General features: G+C 36.8%; 1 protein-coding gene across 8 annotated transcripts in view; it reads left to right on the top strand.

Annotated features, from left to right (window-relative positions):
- The window catches only part of KIF21A (kinesin family member 21A), a 140,861-nt gene extending 115,479 nt beyond the window's left edge, over positions 1-25,382 (top strand). For 2 of the 8 annotated variants that reach the window (XM_079774804.1, XM_079774807.1), the window contains 12 exons: positions 1,781-1,995; positions 4,694-4,801; positions 6,523-6,651; positions 8,753-8,791; positions 9,467-9,484; positions 13,204-13,340; positions 15,599-15,779; positions 17,652-17,816; positions 19,787-19,904; positions 21,487-21,657; positions 23,321-23,520; positions 24,104-25,382. In XM_079774804.1, the coding sequence (XP_079630930.1) occupies positions 1,781-1,995; positions 4,694-4,801; positions 6,523-6,651; positions 8,753-8,791; positions 9,467-9,484; positions 13,204-13,340; positions 15,599-15,779; positions 17,652-17,816; positions 19,787-19,904; positions 21,487-21,657; positions 23,321-23,520; positions 24,104-24,197 (1,575 nt within the window). In that variant the 3' untranslated portion in view covers positions 24,198-25,382. The remainder of the gene's footprint in view (positions 1-1,780; positions 1,996-4,693; positions 4,802-6,522; positions 6,652-8,752; positions 8,792-9,466; positions 9,485-13,203; positions 13,341-15,598; positions 15,780-17,651; positions 17,817-19,786; positions 19,905-21,486; positions 21,658-23,320; positions 23,521-24,103) is intronic. The other 6 variants (XM_079774806.1, XM_079774811.1, XM_079774808.1 and 3 more) reach the window with 4 other exon arrangements.
- Positions 25,383-26,263: the final 881 nt, after the last annotated feature.

Here is a 26,263-nt window from a genome sequence, read left to right as displayed (position 1 = left end):
TTAGTCAGGTAAGGTCAATGAGTAATTTGGCTGGATGTAAAATCATGGGTCGGAGCCATTATGATTACCTAGAGAGGACGTGCCCAATGAAAGCAAATAGCCAGCACTCAACTCTTGCTCATTTTTGCCATGATGGAATATGGGCCTAAGGCTACCAGATCCTTCGGCTTTTTAAGAAAAGCCTTGAATATGGACTTTTTAGGTAGAATTTCCTTATCTTAAAAACATTGGGCAAACCGATCAAAAAACAACTTTAGGCTCTAGGTGTGGTCCTTGCGCCGCATGTAGTTTGTGTCTTATTATTCTAAGTGACTAAGCAGAAGTTACCAACACTCAAAACATTCTAGTGTAGTTTGGATCCAGCCTTAACCCTTTGCACTCGCTTGCTTTTTTCTCGATTCCTTTATTCTACTCGGGATTTAATTTTTTAAATACCCCAGATTTTACAAAGCGCGGCAGTAGAATAAAAAACTGGGGTTTCTTTTCATACAAACTTATTTATTTGGATTTTTTTATATTTCAAATTATTGATACATTCAAAGAGTAATTTTAATCTCGACATCCGAGTGCAAAAGGTTAAGCAGAGGAGAGAATCTCTTAAGGTAACTTTCATCTTTCAGGCCCTGTGACAGCCTAGTTATTCCTGCTCTTAGGATACCAGAAAAGAGCTGTAAAGTGGTGGTCTAAAAGTCCTCTCCTAGAAGATCCACTTTTGTTAGGAATCCCCAGCAAAGTGATTTCCCTCTGCCCTGGTCCCTCGGCTGTGCGGAGAATTGACAGTGTATAAAACTGACTGCAGGACTTTCTCTTCCTAAATTCTCTGAAGTGCTATCTGCTTTTCCCTTTGAACTGCAAAAATACCTGGAGAAATCTCAAATCATTTATTTTTCCTCACTGAAAAAGTGAAGTTGACCTTATATTTTAAATCGGTATGTACCAGCACTCTGTGAAGTTGGGGATATAAAGTTGACGAAAACAGGGTGCCTGCCCTTTAGAGTCTTACAGTCTGGTAGACACAATGATTATTTGTTAATTCCTTAGTGATAACAGCGACTCTGAGCAACAACAGGGTAGTCATTTGGTTTTCAAGAGTAAAGAAGGAAATGCTTATGGTGAGTTTAGGCTCTAGGGAAATAATCTTTGCCTGCCTCACCAGGCTGCCAAAAACTGGTGCAAGCTGACGCTGAATTATCCAGCAGGTAGATTAAAAGCGTCAAGGGAGCAGGTTAATACAAGTTGAGAAACATATGTAAAAACGGATATTAAATAAAGCATCTCAGCAAGGGGAATTATATTTTGGTTTAATTTCTTTATTTTTCTTCTTCTTTTTAAATTATATGCTGAGGGAGCTGGCCATGAGTGTCAGGATAGCACAGTAATATTGGAGGCAGATTGCTTCGTGTTGAACCTTGGCTTTGCCACTTCCTAGCTGTGCGACTTTGGGCAAATTGCTTAGCTTCTCTGTGCTTCATGTATGAATTAGGACAATAATAGCACATGCTAAGATAGTAGAGTGTTTAGAACAATGCCTTGTCATACAATGCGTACAATACAAATGTTGGTTACTACTATGACTTGTAAAGATCTTATCTGGCTATAGCTCTGGCTTGTCACTCTCTTACTGCTGCATTTGACACACTTGCTAGGAAAAGACACACTGAATGTTTTTGTTTGTTTGTTTTGTTTTACCTATTTCAAACTAATATTAAATCTCTACTCTCTAGTCATCTTCTGTACAAAAGTTTGCTCCTGATTGCTTTTCCTCCCATTTTCTGACTAGGCCCGAAGGAGGACCACCACTCAGATGGAATTGCTGTATGCAGATAGCAGTGAACTAGCTTCAGACACTAGTACAGGAGATGCTTCCTTGCCTGGCCCTCTTACAGCTGTTGCAGAAGGGCAAGAGAGTGGAATGAATACAGAGACAAGTGCTACTTCTGCTAGGGAAAAAGAACTCCCTCCCCCATCTGGCTTCCCTTCTAAGATAGGCAGCATGTAAGTCTGGCCCAGCTACACTAACTTCCTTTCTTTTGGCTTTTCTTTTTTAATATGCATGTTGCTAATTTCTTATTTCTATTTTTTAAAATTTATATGAATAAGATCTTTGGTTTTCAATGTAATTTCTGTTAGGTATTATCTCACCTAATTTTTGGGGCATTCAAAATGACTTGAGATGGAAAATGTTCTTTGTTGAATTGCATTATCTTGTTTCTCAGTCTTAGGGTCCTTCTTAGAGGATTATAATTTTTATAAAGACTGAGTTGTGAACTGCAGATAAAATTGATTTAGCAACTGCTAAATTAGGTTAATGCTATACCTATAAAGCCATTATATAAAACAACAACCTGAAAGTCTCTTAAATTAGCTCTAAATTATGTGTGTCCTAGTTCTAAGAGCCTGGTCAGATACTAAACCTTGCTGACCTTTCTAAAGAAAAGTGAAATATGACATACAAACATAAAACACTTGGGGCTTTCCTAACTTTTTGCCTTAAAGCACATTACATGTCCGGCATGAGTTTGCACAAAATATTTGCATTGATATTATTACAGATTTGAAGGAAGACATATTCTCTCTCCCATCTATGTTGATCTGAACAAAAAAACATTCTACTCAAAACAAATCTTATTTAGAGATTTAAAAAATTATTTTCTGGATGAAAAAGAAAGATTTCCCTATACAGGCCCATGTGTGTGTGTGGGGGGGGGAGGGGTGTACTTTGTGTGTGTTTTGGAAGTTATATTAAAATTAGATCAATCATTCACTGGTAAAGATTTAAATGATATTTTTCAAACGAACCCTCACATATACTCTGGCAAATGATTTATGGGATGAATACATGCCGGCATTGAGATATACTGCCCAAAAAGCAGCACGCTCCATATAACTGCAAATAATAAAAAATAACAAACTTCCCCCCCTTGAATATCTCTGTTTCCCATAACTTTATGCATTGTATGAAGATATTTTTGTTGTCTTACATTCAGTAAGCCCATCTTCAACCTTTAGTTCCAAAATTAATTTTAATGATGACAGAACTTCCTTGCATGTGCTTGAGGCCTATGTAATTAACTATCGGATTTGCTACTACAGATTGCTAACCAGTAGATAGCTTATGGCTTCAGTGCTTTTTAATAAGATGATAGTAGCAGAAATGCTTTGGGTGAAGGTAGTGAGATAGAAATGATAACAGATTTTAGGAACCCACATGTGTTCAGCATAGTCTGTCAGATGAGTAGAGACTTTTGGAACTTCAAGACTAAATCTATGACCTGGAATCCAGATTCAGGTAATACCTTCTTTTTGCCTTTCTTTTTAAAATTTTAAAAATGTATCCTTTGTGACAGGTGGTAGACAATACCTTTTGGAATCTCCCTTTTTGCATGATTTATTTTCACGTTTTCATGAATGCGGATGATTGTGTAATCCTGCACAAATTTAAGAGCTGGTCTTGTGCTTGGTGCAGTAACTTTTATAAACTATTACTGCATGACTTTTATTACATAAACTAGAGGCCCGGTGCATGAAATTTGTACACGGGTGGGGTCCCTAGGCCTGGCCAGAGATCAGAGCCTATTGGGGCTGTCTTGCCCAGTCCCAATAGGAGCTGGGCCGGCCGGGGCCTGCCAGCTGCTGGCCAGGGCCTGCCAGCTGGGGGGACGGACAAGGAGAAGAGCCATGGGAGGTTTGCGGCCGGGAGGGAGGTACCGGGGATAGTTGGTTGGCCATGGGAGGTTAGCTATGGGAGCACACTGAACACCAGAGGGCAGCTCCTGCATTGAGTGTCTGCCCCTTGATGGTCAGTGTGCGCCATAGTGACTGGTTGACCGGTTGTTCCGGTCATTTGGTTGTAATGGTCGCTTAGGCTTTTATATATATAGATGAAATAATTTACTCAAGTGGCCCTTATGATTTAAAGAATGCAGAAGTTCTAAAAATTGATTTACTCCAATTAGAAAAATGTTTGATTATACTTAATTTTTGCTTTCAAATAGGAATCATGTAATCCTTTCTGGGGATATTGCTTTCTAATTCTTTAGTGAATTTGTATTTTTTTATTAATGTAACTAGCAAAGAATAGCAGAAATTCCTTTTTTCAATTAAAATGTATTACACCATATAAAAAAAATAGTCTTACATAACTACTATTCAACATTTAAAATTTATAAGGCAAGAATATGTTAATTACAAACATTTCTGAGTTACAAATTAAGCACTATAGTTAATTTAAATAGTTATGCATTTTTTGTGTGACTATGTCTAAATGTAATTCACTAAATCTCATTGTTTCTCATATTCTGATAGTCTAATATTTTTGTTCTTACAAAACTGTAATGACAATTTTTCTTCAACTGAAGCAATTCTGATCAAACTTAAACACTTATGTTTAAAATAAAATATTTTATTTGGCAATATAATATTGATTTTTTATATTAAAAGATAATGGGTTTGCACATATTTGAAATGGTTGCTAATTTAAAAATTAAATATATGCTTGTTAAGCTTCCATTAACTAAAAATAACTCATAATATTTTCCTATCCTAGTTTTAGTTTTTATCTTTTGTTTCCAAGTAATCTTTCTCGAGTTCTAGTTATTAATGTATTTTAAAAATTTAGGTTAAATGTCTACCAAATAAAGTTATATGTACATACTTAAAATTAGATGACTACGGAATCTTTTTCTATTTTTAGTACCAGATCGTCATCTCTATCAGAGAAAAAACTACCAGAGCCTTCTCCTGTAACCAGGAGAAAGGCATATGAGAAAGCAGAAAAATCAAAGGCCAAGGAGCAAAAACAGTAAGTTACTCATGCTTTGTATCTATTAGATTGTATAAAATGTCTGCGACACTTAGATGCTAAAGGACAATAGTGAAATTATTTTCCAGATTTTAGGCTGGTCCTGTGCTTATGACAGATCTGACTAATCATGACAATCAAGTCAGCTATTGGCTTGGCTAAATGGTCTTTAAATTCCTTGTTCACACACACCTGTAAAAATATTGAGCACTTGTACCTGATCATGTGTATGCATATATTTTCCAATTATTCACTCATATTATTGTAAGAGTTAATATACACTTGAGGTGAGACTTATTAAATATGAGTCCTCTAGAAAAATTTGAAATTAATCTTGGTTGTCATCTGACAAAACTACATCGACTTCACCTCTTTAACAGGGTTGACAAAAAACTAGTGTTGGAGGGTGTGTGAGTTGTGCCATTTTCTTGCTGTTCTTTTATGTTTAAATCGGTATTATCCCCATTTTTTTTCGTGTTTTTTTTTTCTAAAATCATTTTGTTTGTTTGTTTGTGGAAAAGCAAGCAAGAATTTATTGACCACAGCCAAAATATACACAGGAGAGTGAGACAAGGAAGGGCATATTTGAAGAAGCAATAGGAGAGCCTAGACTGGGCTGCTTGGCTCACTGGCAAGTCAGAGAAAAGAGGGCCTTGGAGACAGGTCCTGGGTTAGCCCAGGATGAGCTGCCACTGCCCATTGCTCCTCTGGTTGCAAGTCTCATGGGGTCCCTTAGAGGTGAGGGGATAAGAGGTGGGGGAAGGAGGAGGGGAAGGGAACAGCAGGCATGTGCTCCCTGGAGAGAGAGTGCCTGCTAACGTCTTTTAAAAGCTGTTTGTGTGTTTTGTGAAGTTTAATTTACTGAATAATACATAATATAATCTGATGACCCACTGGGTAATTGCAATACCTCAACATGCAGAAAGGTGAATGAATGGGTGAGGGCCACTGTCACCCTTCTACCTTGTGTGTGGCCTAATGCGCTGCATGTGGCAGGTGGATCTTTGACTCAGCCTTGAGTGAGAATATCAATGCCAATCTACATTTAAATATTTATTGGTAAAGCTAATTTCTTTACCATAAAAATAAATATTAAAATAAGTTTTTATACATTTTCTGTACCTGAGTGGACAGTGTTGTACCACCCCCTTCCCTGTGCCAGCATGCACACACTCTGCCTTGACCACTGGCTTAGCTGACGTGAACGTCATGGAAATTATCCTTCTAATCACCCTTGCTTCCTGTGTTTAAAGATGTAATTTGTTGCTACTGAATCAGACCTCTCAAGAATGATTGGGAGATGGGGGAATGGAGCAAATAAGTAATTTAAATCTAAATGAATGAATCAATTGAGTAGGCAAATCACTCTTAAACTTTCTGGGTCTGTTTCCTTGTCTGTAAAATGAACATCTTGGTCTCAGTTATAAAACTGTATAGTTTTAAATTTGGCTTGCTTTATTTGTACGGACTTTAGAGTTCAGCAGCAGATAGAACTCCTTCTTTAGTGCCATCTTGTGGCCAATGTAACAAAATTCAATGGGAAAAAATTAAATTGTTCGGAGTGCATTTTATCTTACAATAAAGGAAAAGAGGAAGGAAGGGAGGGAAGAAGGAAGGATTTCCCTAATGAAAAGCTTTTTTAGAAAAGCATGTTTCATATAACATTCCTAACAAAGCATAACCAATTAAAGCCACCTATTTAATGTTCTTTTTTCTTGTAGCTCAGATTCTGGAACCTCAGAGGCTAGTCTTTCACCTCCTTCTTCCCCACCAAGCCGGCCCCGTAATGAACTGAATGTGTTTAATCGTCTTACTGTTTCTCAGGGAAACACATCAGTTCAGCAGGATAAGTAAGTCATTATGGAAAAGAGCCCCAACGATTTATTACAACATTCTGAACCTGTCAATACAGTCTGTAGAAAACACGTAGCCATCTCTTCGTGTGGGAGATGGAGTCTGACTTGTGAACTCTTGCCATATTTTGTGTGTTGTTCCAACAGGAAATGAACCATAGAGACAATATTACAGAAAATTATTTTCCTGCTGAACATTATTCCCTGCTGTAGATTTGCATCGCTATACTTTCAGCACTTGCCTTGCTCTTTCTTTTACAAGTACATTAGCTTTGAAATATCTTTGAGACCACCTGAAGTTTAAATTTCGTGGGATTCTTCAGCTTCTGTGAGCATACAAAAGTCTCTAATCCAGACTGCCTGGGTTGAAAAGATGCAAATTATTTTACCTTTGGTGGATAGAACAGATTACAAAGATCACTGTTATATGTGGAATATGTTATTATTACTTGGCTGTTCTATACAAATCCACTAGTAAACTTGAATAATAGTTTTTGGAATAAAAAAGTACCCTTACGGATGAAGGGTGTAGGTTTGAGGGTGTGTTCTGGGGAAAGGGTAGTTGGAGAAATGTGGAAAATATTATTTTCATTAAATATTCATTGAAAAAGTATTCTCACATTGAGCCAGAATCTCTCTTGCAAGAATTCAATACTAACAATGCTGCCATAAAGTGTTTGTTAACTCTGACTTATCTGCTTTGATTTTGAATGATAGCATTGTATGTGGTGTACTTGATATCCAGTCTCCCAGCCCAATTGTTTTTTATGCTATAATTTCTCTGTATAATTCAATAATTTCTGAAATTTATAGGATTTTGTTTAAAATGTCTGGCATGTTTAGATGATGCTGAATGGCTCTGTAGACATAGAGAAACACAATAACATGTTGAAAAAACTTTACCTAATTTATGGATACAATTCTTGATCACATTTTAATATGGTTTAATCAGCTGATGACATGTCTTTTAAATTGATCTAGATAGGCAACTGTTATCTGTTACTGAAAAAGTCTCTAATATTGTTATATCATATCTTATTTAACTGAGAAAAGAGTAGAAGAACATTAGAAATGCTTTTGGGAAGTTCATTTTCACTAGTGATATGAAAAATTACTAAATTTTCTTTATCATGCATTCACAGTCATAAACTTTTCTGCCAGTCTTTTGATGATCTTGACAATCTCATCATAGTTACACATTTTGTACTGAAATGTTTTATCAGCTACCAACAATTGGACTGTGTTGTCATCTCTGAAAGTTGTCACTTAGAATAATTGAACTCTACACTTTCAAAAGCTCAGCCACCTTCTGGATCACTTTTTTGGGGGGCTCCTTTTTGAGACTAGCGTGTTTCACCAGCTACACATTGTTTCTGGTTACATTCCTTGCCAGCAGCACTCACCCTCCCCTCATTCTCCACAAACTTATTTACAGGTAAATAGATTTTCATAATAGCCAGACTCACTGCCAGACTTGGAGGTTTTGGGATAGGACCCACTGCTGACAGGAGTGGGTCATCTATTATAAAAATCCTACTGAAGTTCCCCAGTTATTAGGGAGGGACTCCCTGGTCAGAATTCCATATTGTTAAGATAAGTTAAAACAAAAAATTATTAAATTGAGTGATTTTCTTTCCTTTCAAACATGTAATGTATTTGTGCAACAGCCATAGTAAAGAGTTCAAATCTAAAGTAATTTTCAAGATGAATAAAATTCATGAATAGTTATTAAAATGGAAAACATTTTCTGGTACTAGTCTATTAAATAGAAAGAATCTTGAAGTGATGTATTTTACTTACTTGATACTGTCCCTCTTCAGGACCTAAATTTTAGAAATAAGGATAGATAGGCTCTGTGGACCAGTAATAGAAATATTTCCCCCCAAAGTCTTGGTAGAAAACATAAGAATCGAATAGCTTGTCTCACTTAGCTAGACATTGAATTTGCTGTTATTCAGTACAAATAGAGAAGCCGGGCATGATAAAGGAAGTGTTTACCATATTTCAATAATACTGTTGATTTTCATTTCAACCTCAGTGTCTTTATCTATTGACATCTGTATTCTTTCTCCTCGTAATTCTAACTCTTTCGCTGTAGGTCTGATGAAAGTGATTCCTCTCTGTCGGAGGTACACAGGTACTTTCTTTCTATCTTTTCTATATTCTGGCATTTCATGGTGTTCTAAAATGCCTTCCTAGTAACTAAGCAAATCTCATTTTTGTTGCATGCATAACTTGTTGTAAACCAGCTAGATGCACTAACATTTTTTAACATATTCATTTTAATGATGCACCTTTTAGACAAAAGTAGTGGCAAAGTTTTTTGTATAATAACATAAAAACTTGTGATATTTGTTTTCTATTTCTAACCTAGATTTTTTTAAAGTAATTAAGTTCTATAAATACTGATTTCAAGAAATTTTGCTCCTCAGTGATTTTTTTTATTTCCAATAAAAAAATGTGATAGGTCAGTACGGTTATCTTTTCTTGTTTGTTTAGCATTTTAAATAAAGAGTTTATGGGAGGTTTTGTGATTTAAAAAAAAAAAAAAAGCATGTTAGAAAAAGAAGGATAAGTGGTACCAAAAAAGAGAGGAAGAAATAGAATGTAGAAGAGCTTTTTAAAAAATTTTTTCTATTGATTGATGGTATTTAAAAAATAACAATGTTACATTTTTTCATGTTAAGGATTTCTCTTTTTTTGGACCCTTAACTTCTCTTTCATCTTTGCTATCATTTCTTCTTCCCACTTATCATTTGTCTTCTCTCTTTTTGCACTCGTTTCCCCTGTTTATGGCCATTTTGCTGATCAGCAGTAGATCCTCCAAAAGGTAGGCAGGGGGAGGGAGATGAAATTAATCTCATTCACGGTATTACAAACTTTACTGGTTTGCATGGAACAACAATAAGCTTTTTTTCTCTCCTTCAAATCAGGTTTGTTTTACAAGTTTGCAATATCTAACCTTAACTTAAAGAATTATTTTAAAGTTGATTTCTATATTTCAGAATGTGAATGGATTAATTCTAATAGAAAAAAAATACCATGATTGTATGTTTCCAATTTCTATATTTTTTTCTATTATCTTTGGTGTTAAGGTAATATATATAAAGGTATATATGTATGTTATATATAATATATTAACCCTAATACTATGAATATCTGAGAGCATTTTTCAGTGTCTAATTAATAAAATGCTATATTTAACATTGAGATTATTTTTCTTCAGAAGTGTGACTAATCAATGATATGAACACACATAACAATGAAAGAGGCTCGAGGAACTGTGCCACACAGAATTCACTGTATATTTGGTGGCAAATATTTACTACAACCTTTGACATGACAGAGTTGTGTTGTGTGTCAGATCATTGGGGAAGCTTTAGTAGATTCTTAGGATAAAGCTGATAATTTGAAGGAAGGAAATCTTTTGGAGACATCGTGTCACATAATTGAGGTTACTGATTTTTTTCCTTAGGATGGTTTGTGTCATTAGATGCAAATCAGAAACAGCTCTTAGACTGTTCCCATGATTTTTTTTTTCTCTTTATAGTCAGCTTGTTGTAATATGTACACATATATTTTCTATTTAAGATGGAACAGTAGCCGTTGACTGTGCATTAGATCACATTTGTGAACTTGGGAAGCAATACTTTGATGGCTTCAGTTCATAGCTAACAACCTAACAGCAACAGGAAGATTCAAATGCCAGAGTCAGACCTTTGGGGAGGTTTTGCTCCCATTTCAGTTTTAATCTGCATAAATTCTTACGTTACAAACAAGTTACTGAGCATTAATTTAAAGAATCTCAGATTGACACATGTGTGCAATTAATAGCATTAGACCGTGTACTTATATATCTAGCAATAGCAATTCCTGGTATCATTCCAGTGATGAGGTGCTTCTTTTATTTTTTGAAATCATTTTAACTAGATCCTAAAAATAAAGTTTTTAAAAAATTCTGAGCCTAAATTTACCTCCTTTAAATTTCTATTCATTGGTTTTTCATCAGCCCGCCTGAGTTATACCAGAATTAGCCCAATAGCTCTTCTTCTGTGTACGTGACAGTTCTTTAAATATCCAGCCCTTTCACTGTGCTACTGTGTCCTCTCCAGTGAATGTTCTTTTATCATCTGAATAGGCCTAGTTTCATCATCTGTTCCTTATGTGATAGAGTCTATAGACCCTTCATTCTGCTTCCACTGTTTTGGAAAGTGCCCAGTTTTTCACTGTGCTGAAAATGTGGCAACTAGAACTCAACTCCATTCCAGATGTGGCCTTGGTAGACTATAGCAGTTATATTACTTTCTCCTGAAAATGTTGGGAGAGGAACCATTAATTGTCAACCCGTTAATCATGTATTCAATAACTAAATCACTTACACCACTTTCCTACTTTGAACATTCTATTATATACCGTATTTTCCAGCGTATAAGACAACTGGGCGTATAGAAGATTTTCCTGGGTTAAAAAGTCGTCTTATACACCGGAAAATACGGTATTTGAGTTAAGTTTTATGTTTAAACTAGAGGCCTGGTGCATGAAATTTGTGCACTCACGGGGGGGGGGGGGCGGGCGTCCCTTAGCCTGGCCTGAGCCCTCTTGTAGTCTGGGAGCCCTCAGGGGATGTTAGACTAAGGGCTTAGGCTTGTTCCCCATGGGGAGAGGGCCTAAGCCTGCAGTAGGACATCCTTAGCACTGCCACGGAGGTGAGAGAGGCTCCCACCACTGCCTCTGCACTCCCCAGCCGTGAGCCCGACTTCTGGCTGAGCTGCACTCCCCCAGTGGGATGGCACTGACCACCAGGAGGCAGCTCCTGGGTTGAGCATCTGCCCCCTGGTGGTCAGTGCGTGTCATAGCAACCGATCATTTCGCAGTTTGGTCGATTTGCATATTAGCCTTTTATTATAGAGGATATCATTCAGTGATTATTTTCATGCTAAATACATACTTAACAATAAGTGAATTTTGTTTCAGTCATTTTTTTCTAGGCAATACAACACAGTAGCCAACTTCTTAATATTTCAGTGCAGTAAACATACCATTTCTGTCTTTAGGGCTAGAGAAAACATGACTAGATTTTGAAGACCTCCATTTAGACGGACAGGATCATTGACTCATTCGGTGTGACTCCAAGCACCGCTGAAACTACCTTACTATAACAGTTTTGTTCTAACCCATTTCCACAAGGATTTCCTTTTAAAGGCTTATTGTACGAGCCTTATTGGAGTCAACATATCTTGTGAATATGACTTTCCCCTATGTTGCTGCCTAGTAACCCTATAAATAATTTCCTTCATGAGATCAATGAGCTTGTTTATCTATTATTGATGAGCCTTTATTTTTAAGTGTTTATAATAATTTTATTCATCTCTAATTTCTGAAATCCACCTTTCCCCTCCTTTCTGGAATTGGGTCTGCATGATTTCCCCTTTATTGATCTTCTTAGAGTACCAATGGAGGTACTCCATTGATTTTTGTCCCCACAGGCGTATACATTGAAAAACCTATGATATAGTGATTTACAAACCGAATTCATCAGATGTCTCCATTTGTTAGTTCTACTTAGTCTGGGCTTGTATTTCTTCTTGGGCATTTCTGCTGCTTGCATCTCTTGAAGATTGTTGTTTTTTCTTCATCAAGAAGTAGAAACAGTATTGTTTTACCCCTGTATTTGTCCTAATATTATGCCATCTGTCTTATGTAATGGACATACTTCAATATAATTTTTCTTCCTGCTCTAAACAAAGAAACTTCTGACTGATATATTTATCATGTCTTAATTCATTCTCTCTTTAGTCTTCCTGACACGATTATTTCAATTCAGATCCTACATTAAACTCCTTTAAGATAGGAATGATGTTTTGATAATCTGTGCATTTCCATAGTGCATAGACTAGTAGCATAAAGCAGAATTTCCAGAAACATTAAAACTCATGGGATAGCTCCCTAAAGAATTTCACTGTTTGTTTTAATTCTCAGTCTTTTTATCTTGTTTCATATTGTTAGTGTTTTAAGTTTTGGGTATTTTTAAACCATTCACCCTTTAGAATTTCTGTCCATGCAATCTTGTCTTTTTTCAAATTTGTTTGAAATTTGCTTTCTCAGTATTTTAGGTGGTATGTGTTATACTTTCTCAAGAATGTCCTTTTTGATACAGAGTCACATCTTCCAAGTGCTACCCTATATACTTTCTTATTTGTCAGAACTCACAACACTCAAACAGCTCCCAATATTGCTTCATTAATTTCTGAAGAGATGAAATTGTTAATAAGAAAATCCAAATGTGTCATAGGCTTTGCTCTTTATAGAGCGCGGCTGTTAGCTGGTGCCTAATGAGTTGATGTAGTCCATTGCTACTATTGCTACTTCACACGTTGTCTCTGTCCTTTGGCTTAAAAAAGAGATGAGGGAGCAGCCTGAATTTTGTTACTAATTATTTAGAAAGACTTCTTAAAGTCAGGGAAAAACTAAAATTAGTCTCATGGTATAGCTACTGAAGTCAGTTTTATTTCTTTGTTTTTGTCCCTCCCCCCCCACCCCCCAACTCAGAGGCATAATCAACCCATTTCCTGCTGCAAAAGGAATCAGAGCGTCTGCCCTTCAGTGCGTTCACATAGCTGAGGGGCACACGAAAGCCGTGCTCTGTGTGGATTCCACCGATGACCTCCTCTTCACCGGATCAAAAGGTGCTAGGAGTGGTTTCATGGGGGTATTTACGATTTTTTGAAATGACTGCATTTTTAACAAGCTTTGACCAAAAATAAGTGAAACTGCTTAAGAACCCTAAGGATATGAAAGATCATCTAATTTAGCCACTGAATTGTATAAACTATAAAATCACCTCATTTTGGGAAAGAAAGTAAAATCTCTGTTGATGTTATGTAAATAGAATATTGAGAGACTACATCTCTGTTTGGTAATTGAGTACCTAATGCATGCAGGGCCCCGAGCTTAGTAGTGCAGTTTATATAACGATGTACCAGAGGCCATTACAGTGCAAAGTGTGGTAAAGAAAATAAGATGGGGGGCAACCACCATTTCTTGAACACTTACTATATTTCAGAGACTATGCTAGACACTACAAAATTTTTATCTCATTTAATTCTCACTACAATCCCAGTGAGATACATGTTACATCCCAATTTTACAAATGAAGAAACTGAGGATTCAAGATATTAAATAATTTTCCCAGAAAAACTTAGCTAGGAAGTGGAAGAGCCAGGATTGGAAATCTAGGTCTACTCGTCTCCAGACCTGCAATCTTAACCCCTTTGGTACAATTGCAGGTAGCTAGAACTCAACTGTATACACTTTAAAGAGTTATACACCAAGAGTTTTGGGGTTTCAGAAAAGAGAGAGATTTGGCAATCTGTGAGAAGCAGGAAGGCTTTGACAAGGGGGCATTTAAAATGAACTTTATAGGATGGTTTGCATATTGACAGATGAGGATTGGCAACCAAGATTAGAGAACAACATGAGCAGAGACATGGAGGTAAAAGTGGGGTATGTTTGGAAATGAAATAGTAGAATATACGTAGGAGAAGTAGTAGGCAATGAGGCTAGGAAGGTAAGAAGGAAGCCTGTTCAGGAATTTGGGGATCTAGTAAAAGTTATTTAGTACTTAGGGATATTATAAGATTCAGTTTAATCAGCAAACATTTATTGCTCATTATCTATGACTGACATATAAGAATCTTGCTAGAACTTATGAACTGTAAATAATGGCAAACAGTTCCCATTTTAGAAATAATCTGCTCTGTGAAAATATACTTTCCTAATGATTCCAATTAAATTGATCTCTCCAGGATAATTAGATTGTTGTCATACCAAAAAAATACAAAAACAACATAGAATAGTTTTAGGCTTATGTTTGTGCGTCAGAAATAAAATTCACCACACAGTGACCCCTGGAAAAGAAAGGTGCCTGTGCTTATGCATGTAGTGTGTTGTGAGGAGGTAGGGACGTGATCAAAGCAGAATGTTTTGAAGAGGCTGATTTATTTGACATGACTTTCAAAATTTTATGTAATTACTAGAGGCCCGGTGCACGAAATTCGTGCATGGGGGTGTGTGTCCCTCAGCCCAGCCTGCACCCTCTCCAATCTGGGACCTCTCGAGGGATGTCCGACTGCCTGTTTAGACCCGATCCTGGTAGGCAGTCGAACATCCCTCTCACAATCCAGGACTGCTGGCTCCCAACTGCTCTCCTGCCTGCCTGCCTGATTGCCCCTAACCGCTTCTGCCTACCAGCCTGATCACCCCCTAACCACTCCCCTGCCAGCCTGATTGATGCCTAACTGCTCCCCTGCCAGCCTGATTGCCCCTAACTGCCCTCCCCTGCAGGCCTGGTCCTCCTCAACTGCTATCCTGGGTCCCCCCCAACTGCCCTTCCCTGCAGGCCCGGTCACCCCCAACTTCCCTCTTCTGCTGGCCTGGTCACCCCTAACTGCCCTCCCCTGCAGGCTTGATCGCCCCCAACTGCCCTCCCTTGCAGGTCTGGTCCCTTCCAAGTGCCCTCCCCTGCTGGCCTGATCGCTCACAACTGCCCTCCCCTGCAGGCCCGATCCCTCCCAACTGTCCTTCCCTGCTGGCCATCTTGTGGAGGCCATCTTGTATCCACATGGGGGCAGCCATCTTATGTGTTGGAGTGACAGTCAATTTGCATATTACTCTTTTATTAGATAGGATTTTTTTAATACCCACATAATGCACGCACCAGACATCCCTGGCTCTCATCTAATTCTTTACTCCTACTTTGTCCTTGAACCTGCTGCAGAGGGTCAGGGATGGAGTCAGGATGCCTGTGGCAGATTAATGGGATAATTACTGTTTTCTTATCCCATTTCTTTCTCATAGGAGAGAAATTGTTTAAGTAATTTTTGTTAAGAGAACCTAACTTAGTTCATATTGACAGTATTTCCCCTTGTTTATTTATTTGTTTTAGATCGTACTTGTAAAGTATGGAATCTGGTGACCGGGCAGGAGATAATGTCACTGGGAGGTCATCCCAACAATGTCGTATCTGTAAAATACTGTAATTATACAAGCCTGGTCTTCACTGTGTCAACATCTTATATTAAGGTGTGGGATATCAGAGATTCAGCAAAATGTGTTCGAACACTGACGTAAGTAACTTAAAGATAAGTAGCATAAAGGGTGAACAGTTCTTGTTTACAAATTATGAGAAAAGATAACACTATAAATGCATTTTTATTTACTTACTAGAGACCCGGTGCACAAAATTTGTGCACTGGGGGGGAGGGATCCCTTGGCCCAGCCTGTGCCCTCTCGCAGTCCAGGAGCACTCGGGGGATGTCCAACTGACAGCTTAGGCCAAGCGGGCCTAAGCCATCAGTCGGACATCCTTAGTGCTGCTGTGGAGGCAGGAGAGGCTCCAGCCACTGCCGCTGTGCTCGCCAGCCGAGAGCCTGGCTTCTGGCTGAGTGGCGCTCCCCCTGTGGGAGTGCACTGACCACTGGGGGCAGCTCCTGCGTTGAGCGTCTGCCCCCTGGTGGTCTGTGCGATGACTGGTCGTTCTGTCATTTGGTTGATTTGCATATTAGCCTTTTATTATAGAGGATATCTGCCTACTTCCAAAGGATGGTAAAATGTTTATAATAAGAACACAGATAAAGTAAAGAGAAAAATACTATTGAGAAAATAAAATATGATACTTAGTATTAAACAGGAAGGGGTAAATAATTTGATCTGTGACTAAGTATACATTTTCTATTTCCATGTTCCCAAATACCAAGGTATCACATTTCATAGTATTTACTGTGTGTTGTAGTTAAATGGCTTACAGTGCTTGCTTCAACAGAATAACACTCCTTGGAAAATGGCATAAATCACCATTGTAGATAGTTAAGAAGTGTTTGTAATCTTTAATTGGCAAGTATTGATTAATTGATAGTTTTTTTGGGTTGGGGAGGGATTTACAGTATTAGCTTTGGTATTAGCACACATTTCATAACTGCATGTTATAGTGGACAATTGGAGGATGTGTTTGTTTTCTTTGTCTATCATATATGTCTATAAAATATGGAGCAAATAATGATTCTTTTTGCCATAAGATTGATGAACTGTTTTATAATTGAAATTGAGGGTGAACTTTGATGGCTTAAATAAGAGAAGAGAGCATAGGAAAGATTAATTTTTACTAAAATTAGGGATTTAGAGTAGGGGTTAATAATTTGTAGGGTAGGGATTATTAACCTTTACTTGCTAATTTGTATTTGGAGAACTACTAATTTTTGTACTGAATACAAGTCTCTTGAGGAAATTTTATTTAAAAAGATGTTAGAAATTTACCAATCCAATTGATTCCCTAAAGTCAAATTTGAAAAGATTAATTATAACTTGATTTTTAGAAGTTAGCTAAGAGAGTGTTTCAAAATTTAAAAATATGCTTACCCTTTAGAATTTACCAGAGGAAATAGAAATAAGTTATGTTTGAGTTTTTAGCACATAGTAAATACTTCATGTATGAATGGGCTAAAGTAAACAAAAATGGAAAATAATTTAAAAAGTCCTCAGAGGCTTTAATTCAAAAGGGCAAATCTTATAGACAAAAGCAATATTGGTTGGTCTGGCCCTCAGGGGACTTCTGGAAGCTGCAGAAAAAATGAATCACCTTTTTGACACTCTCATTTGCTGAGGGATTTTTGTTGTTTGTTTGTTTGATTTTTAATTTTTATCACCTAATCTTTTTTGAATGATATTTTAATCATTCTTGATTCAGGGCTTGTAATTCTTAACTTAATAATAGAATTGCAACTTAAGAGTCTTAAGCATGTCATCTTGTTTTATTCATTCAAAACATTTAAGGTGCCAACTATGTGTGTGTGCCGTGCTAGATTCTGTGCATACAGTGACCAAAAAGGGCATTGATGCTGTTGTTGCTTATAGCAGGTTTCTAAGAATTCATGGAACTTTAAGATGAACTCATGAGCAGAAACGGTGACTTTTATTTTTTGTTTTGTTCTGTCTCTGTTAAGATCTTCAGGTCAAGTTACTCTTGGAGATGTTTGTTCTGCCAGTACCAGCCGGACGGTAGCTATTCCTTCCGGAGAGAACCAGATCAATCAAATTGCACTGAACCCAACTGGCACTTTCCTTTATGCGGCTTCTGGAAATACTGTCAGAATGTGGGATCTTAAAAGGTAGAATGTAGAAGAAAATGTACTTCTTACACATGGAAAATACAGCATTCAGACATTACTAGTGCATCTGAAATCTAAATTTTATAACCCCAGAAGTTAATAGGAAAATCATAGGATTTTTTCTATTCAGCCCAACACCTCCAAAGGTCTCTTCTGTTCTCTTTAGCAAACTCACAAATTTTTCTTTCTTTTAAGTAGCATTGATGGGGAAAAAAACTATATAAAGAAAAATAGGATTAAAACCTTAGCTTTCCTTAATATTTGTCTACAAATTGTGTTGTTTTCTAGGAAGAGGCCAGCATTCTCATCCTAGTTTTACCAGTACCTTTGAAAGGATTATGTTTTGCAATATTATTTAAACATCTTATATCTCGAATTTTTCAGTTTATAGATGTAAATGAACATATGTGGGCATAAAACCTTAAAGGGTTTCTGTGAATATCAAGAAGATAAAGTGGTTAAAAAGTAACGAGATTGATACATTGAAATGTAAGGCATTATATCTTTGATTTGATTTTCATTTGCCATGAAATATGAGCTTTTATCCTTTAGTTGAGTACTTATTTTAGTTTCTTTTCTAGTTCTTAAAATGTTGGCAGCAAGAGAACATTCACTTGTTAGTTGAATACTTACTCAACATCAGCTAAAGCAAGCACTGCCCAGCACTATGTTGGGTCCTGGGAATATAGATGACACCGACAAATGTGGCATCTGCCTTTGGAGACCTTATGTTATAATGGAGGATAAAGGCCATTAAACAGGCTGTTCCAGGGCACTGAGTAAAGTTAGCAATTTGGGTACCTCCCCTCAGTAGGGCTTTGCCACTGGTAAATCAAAGGGATAGTTATTTGAGAAACTTTCAGAATAACTAGTTATAACATTTAAACAGATGGCTGAGAAAGTCTAACAAGCATAATTTATAGATAGATGATCGAGAAAGAAAGAGGGGCACCACCATCCTCAGTGCTGTTTTAGAAATAAAATGTTTAAGAAACTTAGAAAAGTAAGGAGTTAGTTTATTCTTGAAGAGAGTACATTTGACTCATATTAGGAACACCAGAGAGGAGGATACACAAATCATGACAAAAGGCAAAAAAGACATCGGGTTTTAAAAATCTTCATACATTTTATTTTGCGGAAGAGTTAGATCCTGTGAGACCTGGTTGATTTCAGCAACATGATTAGATATTGATTCATATTAATAAAGTAACTAACAGAATAGTTTTCAAGAAACTGATATTTGAAAGCCAAATTCATGCCTGCATTCCGGCAGTGGGATTTAAGATAGGACTATGAAATAAAGGTTTACAGTTACTCCTATTGATTGACATCATACATTTTCCTACCAACCAGATATATGTTCTGGTCGTTTTCATATCTTTATAATAACTGACAAAATGTACCAGCTATTTTCTGATGTACATATATACACAAATATATGTGCGTAGATGTATGCATGTAGATATGTGTATATGTGAGTGCCTATCTGTGTTTTTGTATATGTGAGAGTATTTGTGTGTGTGTTTAATAAAATAATCTTATTTTCTCTATATTGTTATTTATTAGACAAGTTATTTTAGTGATATAGTTGTTTTAATCAAATTTCAAGTTGGATCTAATAACATCAGTAATATGTCTATCACATGTTTAGATATTTAACAGATTATTGTTTTTCTGGACTTGGGTTGGGAGTTAAAATTAGTCATAAGCAATTTTTTGGACTTTTGCTTCCTCTTTGTTTACTACCTAAATGACATTCGTCAGCTTTGGAATACCATCATTAGGATTCTTCCCACTTCTTTTGGCTATTTTAAAAAAACTAATTTTGAACAGAGTTGAATAGAGGTGGAGCTAAAATAAAAATATTAGTGAACTATTTTATCAAACAATATAGATTATTTATATTGAAGCTTGGCATCAGCATGCTAAGGAATATTTTCGAAGAAAATTATTTTTCTTTCTTTTTAAAGGTTCCAATCTACAGGAAAGTTAACGGGACACCTAGGCCCTGTGATGTGCCTTACTGTAGATCAGATTTCCAATGGACAAGATCTAATCATCACTGGCTCCAAGGATCATTACATCAAAGTGTGTATAATAGAATTGTTGAATTGTAGTTTGAAGTATTCAAACTCATTCACCCTTTCTCTTAATCAATTTTCGTTTTTCCTGTTTCTAGCCTTTGCTTTTTCTTCCTGATCTTTTCCTCACTCAGGGTTCCTGATTTTATCATCTTATTTAATCATATCTTCCCATTTTTGACAGAAGATAGGTTGAGAGGGATTTTAAAGATTTTAATTCAGTCATCCAACTAATACTTGAGTCTCATTGTCACCATCTTTTTTTTAAAAAAAAAAAAAAATATTTTATTGATTTTTTACAGAGAGGAAGGGAGAGGGATAGAGAGCCAGAAACATTGATGAGAGAGAAACATTGATTAGCTGCCTCCTGCACATCCCCCACTGGGGATGTGCCCACAACCAAGGCACATGCCCTTGACCGGAATCGAACCCGGGACCCCCCAGTCCACAGGCTGACGCTCTATCCACTGAGCCAAACCAGTCAGGCATGTCACCATCTTTTATACTGAGCATATTATGGTCTTCGGATTTTATAAAATTAGCAGATAAGCTAAGGAAAGATGTATAGTTTGATTCTGGAAATGTTAAATTTGAGGTAATAACAGAGGACATCCTTACGTAGGCCAGCAGACTATTAGAAAGGCAAGCCCAGAGTTCATGATGAGTTATAGCTGGAGATGTAGGTTTGGAAGCCATTCAAATAGAAGCAGATGTTCAAGGAGTTCAAGTAGATGACATGGCCGAAGGAGAGGAGTTGGCAGGACAGCCTTGGGAAATCTCTGTCAGAGCCAATAGGAATAAAAAGAGGTATGGTAAGAGAGAGTGTAGCTCTGAGTAAGACACAAAAAATGGGTTAGTGACTTGAAAACCGAATGAATAAGGGGAGAGGATTTTGTATTCAGTAAACTTGAGCACGTCTATATGCTTAGGAAATGGGCTTAGTGGAGAAGAAAAGTGTAAGGAGAAGAGTGAAGTGGCAATTGATGGAGGTGGTAGGAGGAGTTAGAACCAGATCACAGATGTGAACCTTGGGAAGAAGTAAGTACACTCTAGCATCTGAAAAGAAAGGAAGGGTAAGAGAATGTTTGAAGATAAAAGGAAACTTTGGGATGGAGGAAAGGGTCCAAAAATATATTTTTGATCATGCTGGCCTTTTCAGGAAATCACAAGGTCAACAGTTATAGAGGTGAGGGCAACTGAGGGGAATGAAAGGTTTTGAAATAAAGGTAAGGTTTTAAAATAAATGGTTAAGGGAATTTGAAATGGCCACCAGGACTCCAGAGCTTTCTAATAGTGTTTAAATAACAATTATGTTATTTATTTGACTTTCAACTGGATTATACATGAAAAAATTGATTGTCTTTCTTAAAAGGCATGTAAGCATGAGACACATAAGCAAAATAGTGTGAAAGTGGGACTCAGGTTCATCCGGAGTGGAACAGACCAGGCAATTTAGTTAACTTAGCAAGATATTCTAACGAAACAAATGTCTGATGAATATACATGTGTATGCATTTCTGTGAATGAACACTTATAGCTGCTTATTTTAAGTTAAATATGATGACTGCTTTCTTTTTGCTATTTTTTAGATGTTTGATGTAACTGAAGGGGCTCTTGGAACTGTGAGTCCCACCCACAATTTTGAGCCCCCTCATTATGATGGCATTGAGGCGCTAACCATACAAGGGGATAACCTATTTAGTGGGTCCAGAGATAATGGAATCAAGAAATGGGACTTAGCACAGAAAGACCTTCTGCAGGTAATGTAAAACCTTTTCACAGAATGGAGTGGGTATTTCAGAGCCACTCAGCAGTCTACATAAGAATTTGAAGAGCCTCTATGTAGATCTTCATTGTTTAGGAATAATATTAATAAGGGCTTCCTCTTAAGGAGTATTTCTTTTCACCCACCTGAATTACTAATTATGAGAAGGGCAACATTCAACATTTATTAAATACCTCATCAACAAGAGGAGACTAGACACTAAAAGATCGGGGATTATCTCATGTATGTGCTCATTGAATAAAATCAGCCTTGGTGTAGAGCTGTTATAGTTTCTCATTTTGTTTTGTTTTGTTTTGTGTACACATATTCCACAGAGTAACGAGTTTAGCTAAAGTCAAAGTAGTGTAAATGATTCCTCAACTTACAGGAACATCTTCATGCATCTAAAAATGTTGGTTCTCTCATTTCCTATAGAACACTAGTTGGATTGAAATGTTGTGTCATTACAATCAAATATTGTTCTATTTCCCTAATTCCCAAGGGAAGAAATTAGCTAACAGATAAAATTGTTCTCAGTTTCAAGCTTTCTCCTGTACATGTACAGATGTGTATGTATTGCAGTTGCTACTACTTTCCTGCCTGCGACTAGACAAAACAAAATAAATAAGTAGCATGGAATATTAATAGAAAAAACAGTAACAGATGCATATATTGCATTCGAAAGCTCTTATAGACACATATTCATGGTGTGACATTTATATTGTGTATATAAAAATATTTATGCATAAAATATAGTCGTACAGTCTGATCTTGTAATTATTATTTGCTTATTATAATATACTAGAGGCTTGGTGCATGAAATTTGTGCACTTGTGGGGGGGGTCCCTTAGCCCAGATTGCGAGAGGGTGCAGGCCAGGCCAAGACACCCCACCAGTGCACGATTGGGGCCGAGGAGGGATGTGGGAGGTTGGCCAGCCAGGAGGGACCATGGGAGGGCTCCAGGATGTGTCCGGCCCATCTTGCTCAGTCCCAATCAGCTGGACCCCAGCAGCAAGCTAACTTATTGGTCAGAGTGTCTACCCTCTGTTGATCAGTACACATCATAGCGACTGGTCGACCGGTTGACTGTCTGCCCCCTGGTGGTCTGTGCACATCATAGCGAGCAATTGAGCAGCCTTAGCACATCATTAGTATATTATGCTTTGATTGGTTGAATGGACAACCGGACAATGGGACACATAGCATATTAGGCTTTTATTATATAGGAAAGATAGGTTAGCTCCGGTCTTCTACAAAAATTTAAGTCAGTGATTTTATGAGGCAATCCTTAGAGTCTACGTGCCAGGTTGTAGTTTTTAAATTTGTTTTATTAAATACATTTTGGGAAAGGTGAGATATTTACTGCCTATGAAGAGGATGTAATGTTTGACAAATTTTGTATACTTTCTAAGTCCTTTAGATTCTATAGATTTTTAACATTATAAGCCTTTAATATTGATATTACTGATGGTAATTAGTGAGGCAAATTATAGATTTCTTTAAGTCCCTAAGAATGATTGCATAGAAAATGATTTTTACAGTTTTCAGGCCATTCAGCATTCCAAAAATTGAGTTTTATCAATAAAAATGTTTGTAACTTTTTTGGGTGTGAAAATGTATGTCTCCTTAAGCTTCTGATTTCTCTTATTTCTCTCAGCAAGTTCCAAACGCACACAAGGATTGGATCTGTGCCCTGGGAGTGGTGCCAGGCCATCCGGTTTTGCTCAGTGGCTGCAGAGGGGGCATTCTGAAACTCTGGAATGTGGATACTTTTGTGCCAGTTGGAGAGATGAAGGGTCATGATAGTCCTATCAATGCCATATGTGTTAATTCCACCCACATTTTTACTGCAGCTGAGTAAGTTTTTCCTATGTGATTTTTTTTCTATGTTAGCTACTTGTGTTCAGATTTAATAAATATTGTAGGTTGTAAATATCTGGAAATGTAGAACATGAAAACCTTGGACCTCAATTTGCTCGTCGATAAAAAGGGAATAATAGCATTATCTATTTCTTATGTTAGTTAAAGAGAATTAAGTGCATTAATGTATTTAAAGGGCACATGTAACAATGCCTGGCACATACTCTTGATAATATGAGCTATTTTTTTTCCGTTTTCTACTCACTTTTTTGTTTTATTTAAATTCTTTATTGTTTAAAGTACTATATAAGTCTTCTTTTTTCCCCCATTGACCTCTCCCTGGCTACTTTCACCTCCCAGCATGTGCCCTCACCCCCCTACTGTCTGTGTCCATTGAATATGAACTATTTTTAATATCATTATTATGATGCCCTGTTAGATATACTTATGGCACAAGCTATATTTTTACTTACATCTATTAAAGACCTATTTAGAAAATGTTTCCATGATAAGTAATTGTAAGAGCTATTTATCTTTCTGCCTTTTTTCTCATGTTCATTTTTAATTTATTATTTTGTAGTGATCGAACTGTGAGAATTTGGAAGGCTCGCAATTTGCAAGACGGTCAGATCTCCGACACAGGAGATCTGGGGGAAGATATTGCCAGTAATTAAACATGAATGAAGATAGTCATAAACTGAATACTGTGATAATACTCTGTATATTCTTCATGGAAAATATTATACTACATTTATTAGGCAAAAACTTATGAATGGGATTAACAGGAAACTATATATCTGAATACAACTTCTGAATATAAATGTATTCTAGTAAAATTGTGTACAATCCTGTGTGCTTAATAGTAACATCTCTGAATACATGTATGTCCTAATAATTGATAATACTGCTTGATTCGCACTTTTATTGTGGCTGGATTTTTGTGACTAGCTATTAAAAAAACCCACGCTTTCAAATTATTTGAATTACAAAATGTCTGCTTTTGTGACAGTCAGAAAATACACTTGGAATATTATGCAACCCACTGATGGTTTACTCATTTATAGTCTGTTCAGATGACTTACGTATTTAAATATATTGGAAATGTTGTCAAATTGTGGTCTGTTTGTCTGGTATTTATATCAGGCTATGGAGCGTTCCCAAATTTCAAAGTTCCCAAAAAATAACATGAATAGTGTTGATGATTTTTCATAAGGTGGAATTGACATTAATCTACTAACAAAGAATGTTAAACAGTTTGTGTTAAATGTTGATGTTTACTTGTATTGACCAAAGTTTTGCAGCTGTGCTATATATATCCTGTGCTCAGGACTAAAATGCCGTTAATTGTTGTATTAGTGCTGTGCATATATTCTGTGATGGGAAACATTTTTGATGTCCTAACAGAAATATATTTTGATCTATTTTCCTATGGAGTTGTTTCTATGATTACCTTTTAATTTCATTTTTATTTAATAGTAGTATTTCCTCCCCTTTTATCTAATTTTTTTATATGCTGCTAAATATATTTTAAATACACTATGTTTGCAAACTTGGTAGCTATGATGAAAACTGTATCATCTGTGGTGGGAAAAGCTATGTAAATAGGTAGAATGTAAAGAGAGAATGTCTTACATTGTAACTGTATGAATTTTTAAATGCTGTAGATTGGATTTTGCAAGAGGATGTCTAATTTATGTCTGTTCAGAATAATAATTTGTAAATTCTGCAAGTTTAATTTTTATGTAGATGGTATAACATTTGAAAATATTGTCTTGTGAATCCTGCGCACCCCCCACCCCGAAAATATTTGCTTGTAAATGAAAGCTTAGCTAGGGCTTAAATAAACACATTGCTAGGAATTATTTTTATTCTATTGTTTTTTTCTAATTATACTAGAGGCCTGGTGCATGAAATTTGTGCACTTGGGGGGGGGGAGGGGAAGTCCCTCAGCCCAGCCTGTACCCTCTCACAGTCCAGGAACCTAAGCTGGCAGTCGGACATCCTTAGCGCTGCCGCGGAGGTGGGAGAGGCTCCCACCACTGCCGCTGTGCTCGCTAGCGGTGAGCTCGGCTTCTGGGTAAGCAGCGCTCCCACTGTGAGAGTGCACTGATCACCAGGGAGCAGCTCCTGCATTGAGAATCTGCCCCCTGGTGGTCAGTGCATGTCATAGCAACCAGTTGTTCCACTGTTCAGTTGATTTGCATATTAGCCTTTTATTATATAGGATGAAAATGGCCAATATTTGTATAGGTTATTTTACTTCTGTGTGATATAAGGATAGGCTTTTTTGTTGTTGTTGTTGTTGTTGTCTAGCACTTCATATGCATTCCTTTCTTTGCTCACTAGACATGAAATATTCTTGAAAATTTAAACCATAAATGAATCTTGATGAACCAAGGAAGCTCACTACTTGAGGGAATTAAATCAAGCTATAGAATTTAGGCATTTGAACATAGATGGTAAAACAAATAAAAATTATTCCCATAAATTTAGGACAATAGTGACTTTGGTTCCTTGAAGAAGTGGAGGGAATGGTAACTAGAGGTGCTGCAGGAGGTGAGTTGGGGTGTTGAGGGGTGTGGAGGTTCTCCTGGAGTACCAGCAAGGTTTAATGCTTGACCTGGGTCCATGTGACATATTAAACTGCACGTATATTTCTTTCTTCTTTTATGTACTGTGTTACATTTTAGAGCAAAATATTTTTTTAAAAATGTTTTAAAGAAAAGATTTTCCTATAAAG

The sequence above is a fragment of the Cnephaeus nilssonii genome (assembly GCF_951640355.1).
Source record: "Cnephaeus nilssonii genome assembly, chromosome: 6".
In the NCBI taxonomy this organism is placed as follows: Eukaryota; Metazoa; Chordata; class Mammalia; order Chiroptera; family Vespertilionidae; genus Cnephaeus; species Cnephaeus nilssonii.
Note: the sequence above shows the minus strand (reverse complement) of the source record. Positions and strands in the feature narration are given on the sequence as shown.